At 37.5% G+C, this 17117-nt stretch overlaps 1 protein-coding gene across 1 annotated transcript in view; it reads right to left on the reverse strand.

The window, feature by feature from the left end:
- The window catches only part of PDSS2 (decaprenyl diphosphate synthase subunit 2), a 118513-nt gene that overhangs the window by 19581 nt on the left and 81815 nt on the right, over positions 1 to 17117 (reverse strand). Inside the window, exon 4 of the mRNA XM_031054085.2 lies at positions 7228 to 7302. Coding sequence (XP_030909945.2) covers positions 7228 to 7302 — 75 coding nt within the window. The remainder of the gene's footprint in view (positions 1 to 7227; positions 7303 to 17117) is intronic.

Raw genomic sequence — 17117 nt, forward strand, 5'->3', positions numbered from 1 at the left:
TAGAATCCATCCGTTCAGCTCTAATTTTCCTCCCTTATGGATATCACCCAGAAGTGCTGTGTTACAAGGGAGAGGATAATTTGAGACTAATGGAAAAAGTAGGAGAATTCTGTAATGCCAAGTAACACAGGGCTGTATCAAAATGCCTTTGCTTTCAGACATCCTATTAACTTATACAAGGAAAGTGAGGAACAGAGAAACCACATGTTTGCTATTATGCGTATGATAACTTACAAAGTCAAGCCTAAACTCTCCTCGTGTTCCATCTTACTGTAGTATATTTGTTTTAATACCTTAACTCAACCCGGAGCATGTGCACATTCCCAGGACTGGCAAAATGTCAAAATGAGCATTTAGTTCAAGTAGTTTCCCATATATCAAATCTCTTCCCCCCCCAATATAGATCAAGAGCTCTTGGAAGACGCAACACAATCTTTTACTTAACAACCAATCTGCTCAGTGAAAGAACAGTATTTACTAAAATTTGCTGGATGATACTGAAAATTGGCAGTGATTTTTATAATTATTTGTTTTAAATCCAACCAAGACAAAAATATTCTAGAATTGTATCCTGAAATGATTTATGAAGTTAAATAAATCTTTCAGAAGAACTATAAGTTAAAAATGCTTTCTTGCTAGAGCCTTCGAGTAGCAACAGAAATATGGACATTAACAAATGTCCACTGCATGAACGGAAGAAGTTTAAACAGTCATTGCAACTTGATATGCACATGGAAATTAATTCTATGATTTGTTACAGAAACATATTCTTCTTAAACAAGTTTGAATTTCATCACAGAACTGAAAAATCTGGTACAAGAAGTTACTGTCCACTACATGAACATTATGGAAGAGCTTCAAGCATCTAAAATGGGTATCTAACCAAAAAATGACAAACATCTGAAGCATAGTTAAGGATATGCTATTGAAATCTTAAAAAGCTTAAAAAGCTATCATGAATCTCTTGGTTACAGAATGAAGCCAGTTGTAAAACGGTATTATGCCCATATGGCTGTGCTTTAACATAAAAGCTTGCATGCCAAAATAGAGTTGATTTTAATCACAGAATGCCTTATGACCACATACCTCTAAAGCTTTTGCTGCTTAAGAAGGCAGATGCAGACACAACCTTGGTTTAGCAAAGTTTTCCAACAATCCAAATGCTTTTTTTTTCCCCCAAGCTTAAGTCTCATGTCATATATAATATCCACCAACCACACTGCATTCTTAAAACGGTATGTATGACAGGAGCTAAACACTATCTTAAAACATCAAGGGAAAATGAAACTAGTTCTAGATTGCAAAGTCTGCAAAATCTGACATCATGACAACACTTACTACTTCTAGAGACATTTTCACTTTTGTGTAAACTTTCCTTTGCTAGCAGTGGATGACTCAAAGAATAAAATATAAAAGTGGACATTAGCTGGCCCAGAAGACTCCTACCAGCCTTTCATACAAAGCCTGTTTAAACACGAATTAATTCTAGCTGTAATTGCTAGTGCTCAGACCTCATTGACAAGTTATGTCACTAAGAAATGGGTCCAGATGATAACCAACCCTAAAGTTGCATGGATAGCAGAAACCGGATTAAGAATGCCAAGCCCCTGACCATCCCTGGAAGAAAGCAGCCAACTCCAAATACAGTTTGGATAATGTTGGCATAGGAGTACAGGGAAAATACCTAAATCCAGCTCTGCTGATCATCATTTCCTATAGGAAATTAACAACAGCTGAGGGTGCTCCCATTTTACTAATGGCAAGGTCAGTTACCATTTTGTTAGAAAGAAATCAGCTAGCTGAGATTTTTTTATGTTAAGCTACTTTGATAATTTAGATTGGGTTTGAAACAATCATCTCAGGCAATGGGAAACAAAAAAACTTTCAGAAAATGAAATTTGCAGGACAAAATATGCAATCATAACCATCAGGAAGGGCAGCTCTTAGTGGTGGTAACAAGGATCCCCAGCACAAAAGTGGCACTTACAATAAATCAGTTTGATTCGTCACACCAAAGAAGATGTTTATACACGGCTCAAGCTGAAAACATATTCAGGAAAATACAAACAAAAAACATGTCTTAAAAGTGCACAGAATGTTTTGCAAAACCAGGAGGGAGTCAGAACCTTTTAACTGTAAAATTTGAGCTATATTGTTTGTAAGAGAGACTTTATTTTGGGGTTTGGGTTTTTTTTTTTTCCATACCATGGCAGCTCTTTCTTAGTTATCTGCTGTTGCACAGAATGATCAAAATGTCTCAACCACTTACATCAAACTTTAGTTCAGTTCTCAATGGGCAAATAACCCACAGAAAAAGACAGAAATACTTTTTAATACCATTTTAAAGTTTCAAATTAGGTAGCTCAAGAACTGCTATTTTACATAGTAAAATCCATTGCAACTATGAATCACTACCAGTAGCAAGACTCTGCAAAGTGTCTTGTTCACATAAGCTTTCAACAGATGTACTTCTGCTTGCTGAATATGACAGGGCATGTTTTATTGGTCTCGTAATAGATGTCTTCACTGCTTTTGGAGGAACAAGGGTGTTTGCAAATGGGTCAATAAAGCATGCCACTGACTGCCTAATACTTTTATCATCACAATGTACAAAAAGCAACACACAGTTTTTAAAAAGTCTGTACACTTCTAATAAATGGAAATATCTCTCCACATCTGTTTAAAACCTCCCTGGAAAAGCTTAGTATTTAAAAGAACAAAAGCAGTAAACAAACAGCATTGGCCTTCTTTCTAGCTATGGTGTTTTTTTCTCCCCTCTGACACATTTACCCATTCTTTTCACAGATGTTCTTTACTCAAATTCCATATTTTATCCTTCCCTTCTGTCCTGCAACAGAAACATTTGTTAAAAGAAAAAAAGTGAAAGCTCTGACTGTGCTGCACTGCTAAAAGATTGTTTACGTGACTCAAAATACATTTGATTTACCTCCTACAGTAAAATTTATAAGCAAATCCTTTAATTATAAGACAGAGCAGTCCAGTTGATGGGCATGTGCAGTATCCCAAAACATTACACCTCAAAGCAGAGCCTGTGACCAAACATCAAAGAAGATTTGACACAATTCACTGCATGTATTCAGTGCTTTGACAGAAATAAAACTTATTTTCATGAAGAAAACCTAACTGGTGTAAACCAAATACCCGTTAATTCACTATTTGGTAAAATGAGTACTTGCCATTAATGTATTTATTTTTTAAACTTGCTTTACTTGTCAGTTACGCACAATTTTCACATGATTGCATCAAAAATGTCAAAAATGCCTGACAGCTCTTGTAGCCATCAGTGGAACGTGTTGAAAATTGTTTTGTCTTACATAACAGCCACATTCTGACACTGAGTTTTGGTAATGTAAATTTAGCATCAGCTAGATACCCTGGAGGCGAGGGAATAAACCCAAACAACAAAGCAGTTTCCCATGAAAGTCCCTAATACTTTAAGATGCAAGAATGGTCTTGCAGGTAAAGCACAAGAGACAACACTCAAGTTCTGCTCTTGGTTCTGCTGTTTGACCTTGGGCTTTCCTCCTCTTGTTCAGTGAGCTCACAGGGATACTAAAGCATTCTTCATTAATATTCATTAAATGATCTGGTATATTAAGACAGAAGGTTACTAAAAGCGTGACAGTACTCTGTGAGTTAACAAACATTTTGGAAGCCTTCAGTCTCCTAAAAGTGGGGAACAGAAACTCAGTGCAATGTTTTTTTCTGTTAAAAATAGATATCACGATCATGACTGAAGGCCAGATTAGACAACTTTCATCTTTGCATTCACTAAAGCACAAATTTTTAATCCCAAATTAGACCTAGAATTGGGAAAGAATGATAAGAACTGGGAAGAATGCCTTTGACTCACAGAATTTTGGGTTGAGAAGGGATTTAGCACAAAAAGCTGCAAAGGTTTATCACATCACCCTTTTCTGCTCCAGCTTACAGTCCAAAATATTAGCTTAATATTGCTAATGCAATGTCTTAAACCACAGCAGCTATTTGATACTTTGAACATGAATGGCAGCCCTAACCTTCAGGCTGTCTTTGCAACTGAAGCCTACACTTTGTACTTGGGATTGTCACTTCAAATAAAAACGAGAAGTTAAATAGTATCTTTATTTTCCCCATTTCACACAGATCTAATGACTCACTATGCAGACAAGATAAAGAATGACCAACAGCACGTACTAAAATGGGATGGCTGTAGGATTGCATGTGGTTTTACAGAAGGGAAAAAAGTGCTAATGAGAGCTGTCAAATAATTATATCCATCATATGTCTTCAGGAGTAAGTAAGGTCAGTATTGTTAGGTCAAATGATTTTTCCCATTTTCCTGCTGGGTCACCCAAATGAAGCAAACTGAAAGGTTTTTCTGAGGTAAACATGAACTCAGAGAAAAAAGGTTAGCTTTGCAGTCGTTTCTGTATTTTTGTCTACCATCTAGGAACATCTAGCAAAGCTTAAAACATCTTGGTGCTAAATGAGTCTATTTTATGGTATTAAGGAGTTTTTTAACAATTGCATTAAAGTCATTTAACATATGAGGTACAGTTTTACTGCCTCAAAAAGGGAAAAGAAAAAAACAAAGCAAGTGAGAAGGTATCCTTCTGTTTTTCCAAATTTAAGACATTCCCAGCAGTGAAAATGCCATTTCATCACTATGCCCTACTCTTCAAAAGAAATTATGTTTGACATTTGAGATTTAGTTGTGGAGTAGATAGCATTTGTCTTACCTCTAGGAAATGTAGTTCACATTTTTGCTTCAGTCAAATTGTGATTAAGGATAGAGTAAGATGCACAAAGGAAACAAGACAGACCAACAAATTACTTAGTCCATTTGTCCATCTTTGCTGAAGAGATGTTCAGGACGCGAACAGGACACTGCCTCAGCAGAACAGGGTGAGGAGAGCAGCAGGGATGTGTCTCATATACAACATGAAAACAAGTTTCCCAGAGGACAAGATAAAAACAAATAAATAAATTCAAGTAGATTTCAAGTAGATGCCACACTTGTTTGTTCTCAGTCTCATCAGAAGCCAGGCACTATTGATTAAAAAGAATAAACTCCAAACACAGTAATGTAAATTTCAGTATCTACCATACTAATTGTGTTTTGAGGTAAGTGGGTGCCCCTTAGAAAGGGTATGCTGTACTTTCAATTCGCCTTAGACAGACAAAGTCACTGAAGCATAACAAGTTTTATTTGTAATCGGGGCAGGTAAACATCAGGTAGCTGTGCTTAGTTTATCTTGCACTTCCCTTGCAAATCTACACAAGTGGAGTGCGTCAATAACTCAACAAAAAATGAAAGACTAAGAAAGAGAAGTTTAGGACCTTCTGCAGTGGCAGAAACCCAAAAGAAAACACATTTCTCATTTAAACAGCAAGCGAGGTTAAGATAAAATGCAGTTTCATTGTGAAGATGAACTTGCAGAGCTTTACTTCTACACACAAAGGAGTAGCTGTTTTTTTAAATATGATATATCTAGGATCTACTTGTATTTAAACCTGCCTTAACATGGAAAACAAAATTTAAAATACTCTTTGCAAACACCTCCAAGAAGTAATCTATTTTAACATACAACCCTGAGCAAAAGCGCTTGGAAGCAGCCCTGAAGGCTGAAGTCTGTTTACCCATGGGTTAAACACAGCAGGTGCAGAAGGACCATCAAGCTCCCAATATCACATTGCTGCCATGCTTCCACCCAGGTTCCTTCCTGAGAAGTGCCAGAGAATTCTCTGTGCACAACCCAAGCATCTCCTGAGAAAGCCATTATTGCTTCCCTGCTAGAGGCTCTCTCTTCCTCCAAGGGAAGAGCTCAGCTCATTAATGTGATCATTTCCTACCTACCTGATTTCAACCAAAATGAGGGCAATAAGCTTAGAGTAGGTTAGTTTTAGTAACATGTCTTTGCTGCTGCAAAGCAGGAGAGAGGTACTGACTACTGGAGTAGCTGGGTGCACCCTCCAAGGCCCAGCCTCTGTAGCTGAGAGCCCACTGTGGTTTGCCTGGTGCAGAAGCATCAGTGCAGGTATCTACTGCAGTGGTAACCCATGTGATCAGGGCTTCCACTATGGTATTAATCTTGCTACATACTACAGCGTGGCAATAGTAAACTAGAGCTGCAATCTAAATACACAATGAATATAAATGAACTCATATTTCTGCAACCTTCAACCCATTTCACCTACTGAATGTGAAGATTCAAGTCTCCAAGGCAAAACAGGCACATGAGACAATGTCACTGTGAGTATAGCTATCTACCTATAGGTATTCACATATACATACTGCTCATCAGTGAGCAAAAACTTGCTATTATAAAACCTGTAAAAATTTGATGGCAACATCAAATTACGGATTTTTTGCATGTGTCCAGAGATACAGTCATAGCAAATGAAAGAAAGCTTTTTTACTCCAATGCCCTGTCCAAGCCAGCCTACTTCAAGAAGTGTCTCTGCAAGTTTCCTTAAATATTCTAGGCCTATGTCTAATTTGACCGATTTTCATTGCCAAACAGTAACACAGCATATGTATAATTGCCCTTGAAGAAATACAAGATTATTTGGTGTGAAACTCTGGTGGCTGCTGTTTTTGCCCATGACAACTCCTGCAATCCGTGCACGTGATTCTGGTGGAAGGGAGTGCAGTGCTACAGCCTTATTCACTCTTGATTCTGGTGACTTCTGGTGGAAGAGGGTACAGTGCTACACTCCACCATTCCAGGACAAAATTCATGCTTGTACTATCAAAACATGAGTGCTCAGAAGAAGAAAGGACCTGATACAAGTTTGGGATGAAGCATTTTGTAAGCATCTTTGGGCTTGGAAATGAGAAACTTAACATGAAAATATCACTGATATTTTCACTGCATTAAATGCAGTGTATTTTCACACTGTAATAAGTGCCTCTAACAGAATTCTAAGTAGAAACCTCTGGAATTCTTTGGAAAGCCCATAATACTACATGGCTAGAGCTTCTGGTAATGACACATGAAATTATTTGATTAAGCACTCGCAGGAATAAAACAGTCCTTCCTTGAGCATTTCTAGAAATGACTACCAGAGTTCACAGATATCACAGAATGTTACCACAGAAACTCACTAGGACTCTCTTCCTCCCTCTCCCTCTTCTGAAACAGATGAGACAGTCATATTCATTGTAGTCACACATGAATATCACCAGACTTCTTAGGTATGTAAAACTACTGAAATTCTTACCTCAGATGACTTTGAGTTTTCATAATATATACCTTGAACTAAGTCACCAATAGCACTTGAAATGAGCTCCACAACCTGTAAAAGAAAAGGAGAAAAAGCCTTACATCTTTAATTATAACCAATTTTCCTAACAAAGCTACTGCCAAATTTCCAGAGAGATAAACGGTAGTAACTTTCCTTGCAGAAAGGCAGCTGTGAAAGACTGCAGGATTTATTGGATGTATTCTGCACAAGCATGATTCTCTCTCTGCTTAAACCTCTACTCCAATAACACTTCTATCAAAGTTTTCAGTTAATATAAATGAAAACCAAGAATTTTTTTCCTGAAGTGTGAACTATGGAGCATATTCTCACAAGGACGTTCACAGAACTAATAAATCCCAGTTCATGAATATGAGACGGTATCTCATCTGGGCTTTGTTTTGTTTTGGTTTTTTCCTGCCAAGTAAATATTTCACAATACCTCTCATTGGGAGCTGTTAAAATTCTAATCTTTGTGGCTAATACAGAAAAGTCAGAATCCATAGAAAGGTAACCTTTCAAATGTGATCATTTGGTATTCGGGTGCCCTGGGAATGCACTGTGGATGTATTTAGTGCATGGCCTGAGGCTCAGCTGTACCACATACACTGAAAGTCTGCAACACGGGAATGTTTAAATCAGATTTATCAATCTGTATTATCTTTAGGGTTCAGACTTTTTATTCTATTCAAGCGAAGCCTAAAAATCTGAATTTGATCCAGAATGTAAAACAAGCAGTCCACAGTCTCCCTGGAACTACTGTACAATTTCACGTCATACACATGAACTGTCTTAATTGGAACAAAATACTCAGATTTATTGTAAAATTAAATGCAGGCATTTCAAATAAGCACACCTTAAGGCTACCCCTTTAGTTGCTTTCAAAGTTTTAATTTCTTGCATGCTTAAGTTCCTATGCATATGAGTCTATATCTGATTCCTCTTTTTGCTTCCTAAAATTCAACATAGTTCTTATTGAATTAAAAGGTTTAGTTTCAATTTTTATCATTCCCGTAACTGAAGACAAGTCAAATGATAAAACCCCTAACGGAAAGGTACCTTAACATTTAGGCATACTTTCTTTGATAATAAAAACACATTTGTATGCTAGCTTTGAGTACCAGCAGAAAGGTTGTGTGTTTTCTTTTTTTTTAAGCACTGGTTCATATACATATTCATATACACAGAGCAAGTGCTAACTTTAGAAATGGTGCTGATTAAAAGTCATGTTTTTTCTTGCAATGCATATGGGTTAATTTGCAAGACCTACAAAAACAGCCCAAAAAAAAAAAAAAAAAAGGAAAAAGAAATAATCACATTGCCCTTTTGGAAACTAGATACCAAAGAAATATTGTAGCAGTATGAGCTGCGGAGGAACTGAAAGGACAATGATCCTACAGTGTTACCAGAGGTGTTGAGTTATTTAAGTGAGGAACAGAGAAAATGAGGGGCTTTTTCTCTCCCCCCCCCCCCTTTTTTCAAAAAAAACCATCCCCCCCCCTTTTCTTTTTTTAAGGTATCAGATAAGCTTTATTCCCAAATCCAGGAGGACTGAGTATCGCCAATAGGTCTATGAAAGTCTGTAACTAAATGCCCAAGATCAGATTGTATTACAGTTTATACAAGCAACATCCCAAGATTCTTCTGATGGCTAGGACACATAATACAGATCAATCACTCACTAAAAAATGTTATGGTTTGTGAAATGGTCTGAGCTCAGAGACCTACACTGGTAATACGAAGAGGAATTTACAAAGACACTGAGTCCTACTCTAAATGTCAAAGTGATAGTATGAACTTTTAACAATGCAGCTGGCTCTGGATAACTAGACCTTTTCCTCTCTCGCCTGAAACCCTAGACCAAGCAGGACCCTGTTTTGGGGTTTCTTTTTTCCATCTCTCCTCCCTCTTTTCAGTGCAACTCTGCTCTCAAAGGCAATTTTAACTGACTTAAAACAATCTCGGTGAAACATTTGTGAACAATTTTACCTCTTCCTCCTATAGTTTATAAAACATCTTAGGAGAATTACACGTTTGCTATTTAGCAGAATCCATATATTAAATACCAATTAGGACTTTAGTGACATATTGAACACTGAACGTTAGCAAGAATTCAATATTGCCTCTCTTCTTTCCAAATATCTCTCTTTTTCTTTTTAATAATATTTTTCTAAAGGTAAATGCAAGGCCATGAAGATCACTACCAGGAATGTAATTCCAGTTTCAAGAGCACAGTGGGATTCTTCCATGAGACTCTGTTAATTCACCAACCCTTAATCCGATCTATGAAAAGCATCTGCTGCTTAACATCAGTGGCCTGGGGTCCTGAGCGCTGGGAAAAGCAATGAGAGATGAGGAAACCAGGTAATTTTCCTCTGCATCCCAAACTGACACAGAGGAAGAGAAATTATTATAGATTCAGTAGTGTTCATGCAGTCAATGATACACTGAGTAGTTCTTAAGCAGCACTTTTCATCAGAAAATTTGAAAGCAATCAACAAACACTGTAAAATTTATTTCCTCCTGTTTTATATAAGGGGAAAATAGTGTCAGGGAACTGATTTTCCCCAGAATCAAGCAGCATGCCAGTGGAAGAGCAGAAAACAGTATCCCAGTTGTCTCCATTCTCACTGGTGCCTTTCTGCTTGACCAGTGCCCTGTTCCACTTGCTGGTATTTCTGAGAAGCAAATTTAAAGAGCAGGAAAGGTAGATGAAAAATCAGGTGCCTCCAACTGCCTTTCTGTTTTCCTCATTTGAAGGTTGAGCTCCATTTTGAACAAGTTCAAAGACTGGAAAAGGAAAGAAAGGATTGCCAGAACTAGTGCTTGAAAACAGCAGCATCTGAAAAGAAACCAAAGGCAGCTTAATCATAATCTCTCTTCCTGCTATTTTTCCACTCCTCTACACATTTTTGAGAAGTCTGGTCCCTCTTGGGTGCTGGAGATGAGCAGGAGTAACATCATATTGAGAAAAAACAAACTTCCACTCTATTTTTCGTTTTCCACTCTGCATCAGCGTCTTCTAAAGCTTATTTTCTGCTCCCCTGGAGCATCCGCAGGGCTAGAAGCAGCCCAGGGGATGACCCATTACTTGCAGGTGACAAGTGCTCATGCAAATAATTTCACGCCCTTTAAACACATGTTCTGCAACAGTTCTGCCATCGTTAGGTTTTTAATTTCTTTTTTTTTTTTCTTTTTTCCTAAGGAGGTTTTACTTCAACATCTTTTGTAGAGATGTGATCTGCTTTTAAAAGGTCAACACTTGGTGCAAGGCCTTCAAGTTAGGATGAGCATGGGAAAAAGAGATGGATTGTTAAAGCAAAACTCTCTCCTACTATCTAGGCAAACTAAGTGCATAACATGATGTGAATTCTGGATACAAGCACATGGTTGCTAATTCCATAGCAAGACAGAACCCACACTCTGACCTCTCCAATTAAGGCAAATACGAAACAGTCCAGAAGACTGTGCTATGTTTCAATGCCAGAAGAGCTCTGTAGGTTTGAAGATCTAAGTTTCATGAAACTTAGTTTGCCCTTTTCTGGATAGTAACTTATTTGTAGAAAATGCAGAGCTTTAAATTTACTTTGAGTCTAGTTTCTCAAGCTCAATTTTTTCTAAATCTTGACTGAGGAAATAAAATAAAACAGTGGTTAATTTTCTTGCCAGTTCAGAAAATTACTCAGGACGTTCAACCAACCACACGCTGAATTTCCTCACTCCTTTTCCTGAAATCAGACTAAGTCTTTCATGTATTTACTAAGGATTGACCCATCTACAGGACACTTCAGGGTTCAGAATTCCCAAAGCATTGTGTATACCTGTCAACACAGAATAGGGCCGTGAGTTCACTGTCACAGGTATAGCAGTACATTTCTTGGCTGTAGTTGACTGCCCTGGGAAATGCAGCTCTGTCTATGAAAAACAGAGGTGTCTTTTAATTAAAAGTGAACTTTCAAATCTAGAATGACTGCAGGAAAATCACAGATTATAAGACATTTTGGCAGAACACTTTTTTCAGAGTTAGAAAATAAGATTCAGATTCCTTCAAGCACAGTGAAAAGAATGGATTCTGGGCCCCACTCACCCTTCATGAGATTTCTAAACACCCTGGGTGAAAAGAAGACATTGCTGCCATCAGTTTAACAACTCAAGCACTTTGTTCCCTTTACTTGTCTCTGAAATATTTTGTTTAAAGTTCACTGCAACATAAAACTGCATATGGATTTTTTCCTGTTTCTCATTCTAGTTGAAAAAAAAGGAATGAATTTGAGCTCCATTCAGTGTGTGGTGGTTTTATTTTATTTTAAATTCAGCAGCTGAAATGGAATTGATTACACAGACCACTATTTCAGAGTAGCAATACAGTGCCTCTTCAGTCTCTACTGGATATTTTCAAGGGGAACATCAGGGAAAGGATGAAGCTCTTATGCGAAGACAGGAAACAACACTAGGAAGAACACAGCAAGGGATGTATCTTTGCTCCTCATCCTGCCCAATTTCCATCTGACAAGCTTCCTTAGCTTTGCCAAATTCCTTTCAAGGACCACAAGTAATTCTTTCCTTTTTTAGTGTTGAAACAATATCCTTTCCTCACACATCTGCTATGACAGACCCTACTTGCCGCTGAAGCATAGACTTGAAAACGTAGCAAGACTTCTCCATACAAATAAAGAAGAAAATTAGACAGTCAGGAAACATTACATATACAGATAAAAGTTTCTTCCAGTTGTATTTGACTTCCCTCCCCAAACAGGTGTTAACTTTTGGAAACATTTCCACTTTTAAAAATTTAATGATAAGTTCTTAAAATTAAAAATTCTCCTGCATTTGCTGTGGAAACATTGCAACACTAGGAAGCTAAAGACGAAATTCAGTAAACAGCTGAAATTGGATTTTGACTGTTCGATAATACCTAAATAAAGGGAGCAAAAACTCTAAGGAGTTCCAAGAGCACTGTAATTCAGTATTTTTCCCTGGTAATCTTCTCAAACATCATCAGTCATACAGGTAACTAAGTGTGCCAGCCTACAGAGTTTTTTTAATGTAATGTTTATTGAATACTGCTGCATTTGCTATTTTAAATCATCTTGAGCTTTACCATTTTCTGAAGCCATCCCTCTCTTAGCTGTAACACACAGAAGGGACTCCTCACAGCAAATTGCTTTCTAGCAAGTTTTAAACACTATTGGAAAACACATTCATGGTTTTCTTCACTCCATCAACAATAAATTATTAGCAAAATACAATGTGCGATGTAAACACATCACCAGACCCACTACTTGGTTAAAAGGTAATTCCTAGAAATAAAAAAAAAAAAAGGAAAACTAACCTTCAAAAGAATTGGCAGCAGTCAATTTGAATATTGTTCAATATTGTCAAATACCTACCTTAAGGTGAGTCTACCCTAAGGATTTTCAATAGTGTTAAGTTACATTTTAATGCTGATGCAATACTATCCACAGAAGTAGTTTTCATTAGTATAAAGACTTTTAGGGCATAATTCAGTCATTTTCCTATCAATAACATAACCAACAGAAGAAATGTATTTTTCTCTTTTCTATGTCCACATGCACCTCACACAGTGTATTAATATCTTTGCAGATATAATGTAGCAAATCCTTTCACTGAAGTACTCAACCAACTGTTGATGAGTGATGTAGGTTAGGGAAATATGTAATATCTTCCGCTTGACCCTTCTGGATAGGGTAATTTCATTACATATCTTTCTTCTGCATAGAACAGCAAACAAAGAAGGTATAGTGGCTACAGGGTTCTGTAGCTATAAAACCCTCCTCATAAATAAATGATGCAGAAAAGCATGGCTGTCAGGTATTATATCCAGTCATACTGGTGCAGACAACCATTAAGCTGGGTATATGTTCACAAATGAGCTGTGAATTAAACTGATTTAAAAAAAATAAAACATCTGATCAACTCCAAGTTGACAAAAATTATACCTGCAATTGGTATTAACTCTTTTGCATAGACTGTATCTGAATAACCATTAATCAGAAGTAAAACCATTTATCACTCGATACAGAGAATCAACAAAACAAAGCTGCAGATGTTTGTTAAACTAGCAAATTGACAACCCACTCTACCAGGAGTGGCAGCAATCAGACTGTAGATTCCAAGAGAAATGCTGCTGAATTTCAAACCACTAATATTAACAACCAGTTCCAGTTTATACAAAGATTCAGTCATCCTGATGGCCAACAGGCATTTTGTTTAAAAATACAATTAACTAGTCTACATTACTGCCATAATCTTATGCACTATCTGTATTACCACACTGAAGCCATTCCAGATGTAAAGGCATTTTTACTGAGAATTTGACACTGGGAAGGTTCATTGTAAAGAAAAGCTTCACAGCAGTGCAAAAACAGAAGATATGTAATCTATTACTCTATTTACAAGACATATATTTTAACCTCTCCTACTAGCACAATGCATATGAACACCTGCTGGGAAGGAATGAAGGGGAGGAAGCCAAATTCTCAGTGTTGCTCACTGAAAGGATGAGGCAATGGGCTCAAATTAAAACATGAAATTCCATCTGTACACTTGAAAACACTTTACTGTGAGGATATCAAACAATGGAACAGGTTGTCCAAAGGAGCTGTGAAGTCTCCATCTGTGGACATATTTAAGAGCCATCTGGACATGGTCTTGGACAACCTGCTCTAACTGACTCTGCCTGAGCAGGAGGTTTGGACTGGATGACTTCAAGAAGTCCCTTCCAACTTCAGATGTGGTGGAAGAGGACCACAGCTGATCTTGCCTAGTCACATCTGTAGCAGCAGCAACAACAATTTTTCTTGTCTTTGAAATAATAAAACCAAGGCTACAAAGCTGGTACCAAATACTCTCTAAGGGAAGGGTTAAGTTTACTAATTGTACTGGGGATAGGTTGGCATTTTACAAACAGTTATGTTCTTGGGAATACTAATAAAGGCATCCAGAAAAATCTTAAGATTCTTATCACTATTGCTAACAGCTTTGAATTGCCACTGAATCATTACAAAAACATATTTTCACTTTTGAAAAGTGTATTCTCAGTTAAAGTTGTACTCCAAGTGGACAGCTGACTGCATACTAATCCCAGTGACCTCCAGTCCTTCTGCAAAACTGTGTATTAACTACCTTGTCGTCAAAGTCCACCTCTAGAAGCAAATTTGTTGTTAATTTTTACTAAGTCCTCAATAAAAAAAAAGTCTGAAATACTATTGTTAAGACAGTGTTTAATCAGAACAGATTTGATTACTTTTTAGTCCTACTATGCACTCTCAAAATCTTACTATGTTTAAGAAACAGACTTTAAATAAGGCCAAGAAAACAGAACTTGTGACCTTCCACTGCTTCACGTATAAAAAGAATGAAGTTGGCATGGTAAATATTGCTCATGGAGGACATCACCTTCCTCAACTTTGTGAAAATTCATTTTCATTTTATAATTTGTATATGAACTAAAGCTACTTAGAAATGAATTCTCACATGATGGTTATTCATGGCTGTGAAAAAAAGAGCTGTAATGAACACCTCTGCTTTAAGAAACCCAGACAGTGCCAATACCTATTCTAACTGGTGAATGAAGCAGCAGAACTGCTGGCTCTTGAGAGTCCTTTCTCACACTGTGTATTCTCATGCAGAATAAAATATCACATGCCCACAAGTTGTCATTACTTAAATTTCTTAGAATAAATGTTACTTTCTTTTGAATAACCATTTCCTACATATTCTGGCAGTGATCAGCATCTTGGATACAGTTTCTTGTTAACAGTTAAGGAAATATCAAATATAGCCACTTTTTATTGTTTGTCTCAAATCTTTGAAAGGCAATTTCTTCTTTGTAAAGTAAGGAGGTTTGCCTTTTAAAAAATTAAGTAAGAACTTTCTTCCATAATTTGGCCTTAACATTTAATTAAATTTATTTATACACACACACACGATAGGCATATATTTATTTCAAAGCTTGCAAGTACTTTCAACTCCTAAGCCATTTGTCTTCACCACTCTACAACTGTCAGGTCAGTGTCATATATTAAGGGAGGAAAACAGATGGAGAGACACTTCTACCCCAACTACCCAGAACACATTTGCCAGGTATAATGATTATCTTGATATCCTGAATGACCTCTGGCTTGCCTCTCAAGGAAATCAGCTTTTTCTTCAGTTTCTTCAAATTAGTTTTCACTTTCTTCTTCACTGATGCTTGTCATCTCTGAAAAGCCCTCTTGCTTTCATGTATAGATAACATTAATATTTTGCAGACCATTCTGTTAATTAGAACGAGACAAAGAGTAGTTCTATCAGAAAAAGAACTATCTAACCAACTGTTAGAAGCAGCTGTGTGGTTTACCTCTGAGGAGGTCAGTATTTACCTGGAATAATAACAGGTATTCAGTTTGGGAACTCAAGCAGTGAACACTGACTTTGGTCTGCTGGGCAGGCCAGAGAAGCAGAAGGATGTGTCCCATTGCTACTATGAGGAAGGCAAATTCAAATGCAAGTCGAGGAAACAGTGGGGTAATTCAGAGGTAAGAATGTTAAATGGACTTTGTGCAAACCAGTATGAAATTCTTTAGTAGTCTATTGAAAATTCACCACAACTGAGTGGATAACTGTCTCCGTCCATGTGACATTAAGACAGAATCTCAAACACTCACAATTCTGTTCTTGACAGCTCCATGCCTCGATGCTTTTAAAGTATTTTTGCAGTGTATTTTTGTGAAAGAGCTTCAATGGTATATTTGATAATTCCATGTTACCGATGATTATATATTTTGGTATCAGTCTCAATCGCAGTCCTTCCATGCTCTGCAGCAATCATTCTGCTACAAGGCACTGGTTGTAAGTCATACATGGCCTTAAGGGAAGTTGCAGAAATCACTCTTTTTGAGATACCTCCCACCCACTTTTTTTTTTCGCTATTTTTTCATGCAGAAGTGAGAGGACAGAAAACAGACTGAAATCTAAACATAAAGTTTTTCCAGCAGTACCATGGGCAAGAACCACAAAAAAATAAACTCTTTCAGTACAGGCCTATTTTGTGGTTTAAGCTCAGTCATAAATCAGCCACACAGTCCTTGCTCACTCCCCCCCCCCCCCCGCCTTCCCTCCCCCCGCTCCTGGAGGGATGGGGAGGAGAATTGAAAGAATGTAACTCCCATGGGTTGAGATAAGAGCAGTCCAGTAACTAAGGTATAACACAAACCACTGCTGCTACCACCAATAATAATAATGATAAGGGAAATAACAAGGGAAGAGAATACAATACCACCTGCTGACGGATACCCAGCCCGATCGAGCAGTGATCTAGCCCTTACGGATAACTCTCAGTTTACATCCTGAGCACGATGTGCTGTGGTATGGAATACCTCTCTGGCTAGTTTGGGTCAGGTGCCCTGTCTGTGCTTCCTCCCAGCTTCCCCACCTCCCTGGCAGAGCATGAGACTCAAAGTCCTTGGTCAGACTAAACATTTGAGCAGTAACTAAAAATATCAGTGTTATCAGCTATGTTCCCAGGCCAAAAGTCAAAACCACAACACTGCGCCAGCTACTAAGAAGGAGAAAAAAAAATACTGCTATTGCTGAACCCAGGACACCTATACTAACCCAGAGAGGAGTCTAGATTTGGGGAAGCTTAACATAAGCATTAAATAACATACCATTTAAAAAATGGTACAAGTGCAAAAGTCCATTAAGGTAAAAGAGCTATTTAAGGAATGCAATGAATAGGAAACAAAACAACATTAAGTGGTTGTACTCTCAAAACCAATAGTCACTGTAGTGCAACAGAACTCTTACAGATCAAACAGAAGACTATTGCTAACCTGTTACCACAATTGCAGATTTAGGCAAATTTT

This window comes from Melopsittacus undulatus, chromosome 3, assembly GCF_012275295.1.
Source record: "Melopsittacus undulatus isolate bMelUnd1 chromosome 3, bMelUnd1.mat.Z, whole genome shotgun sequence".
Classification (NCBI taxonomy): Eukaryota; Metazoa; Chordata; class Aves; order Psittaciformes; family Psittaculidae; genus Melopsittacus; species Melopsittacus undulatus.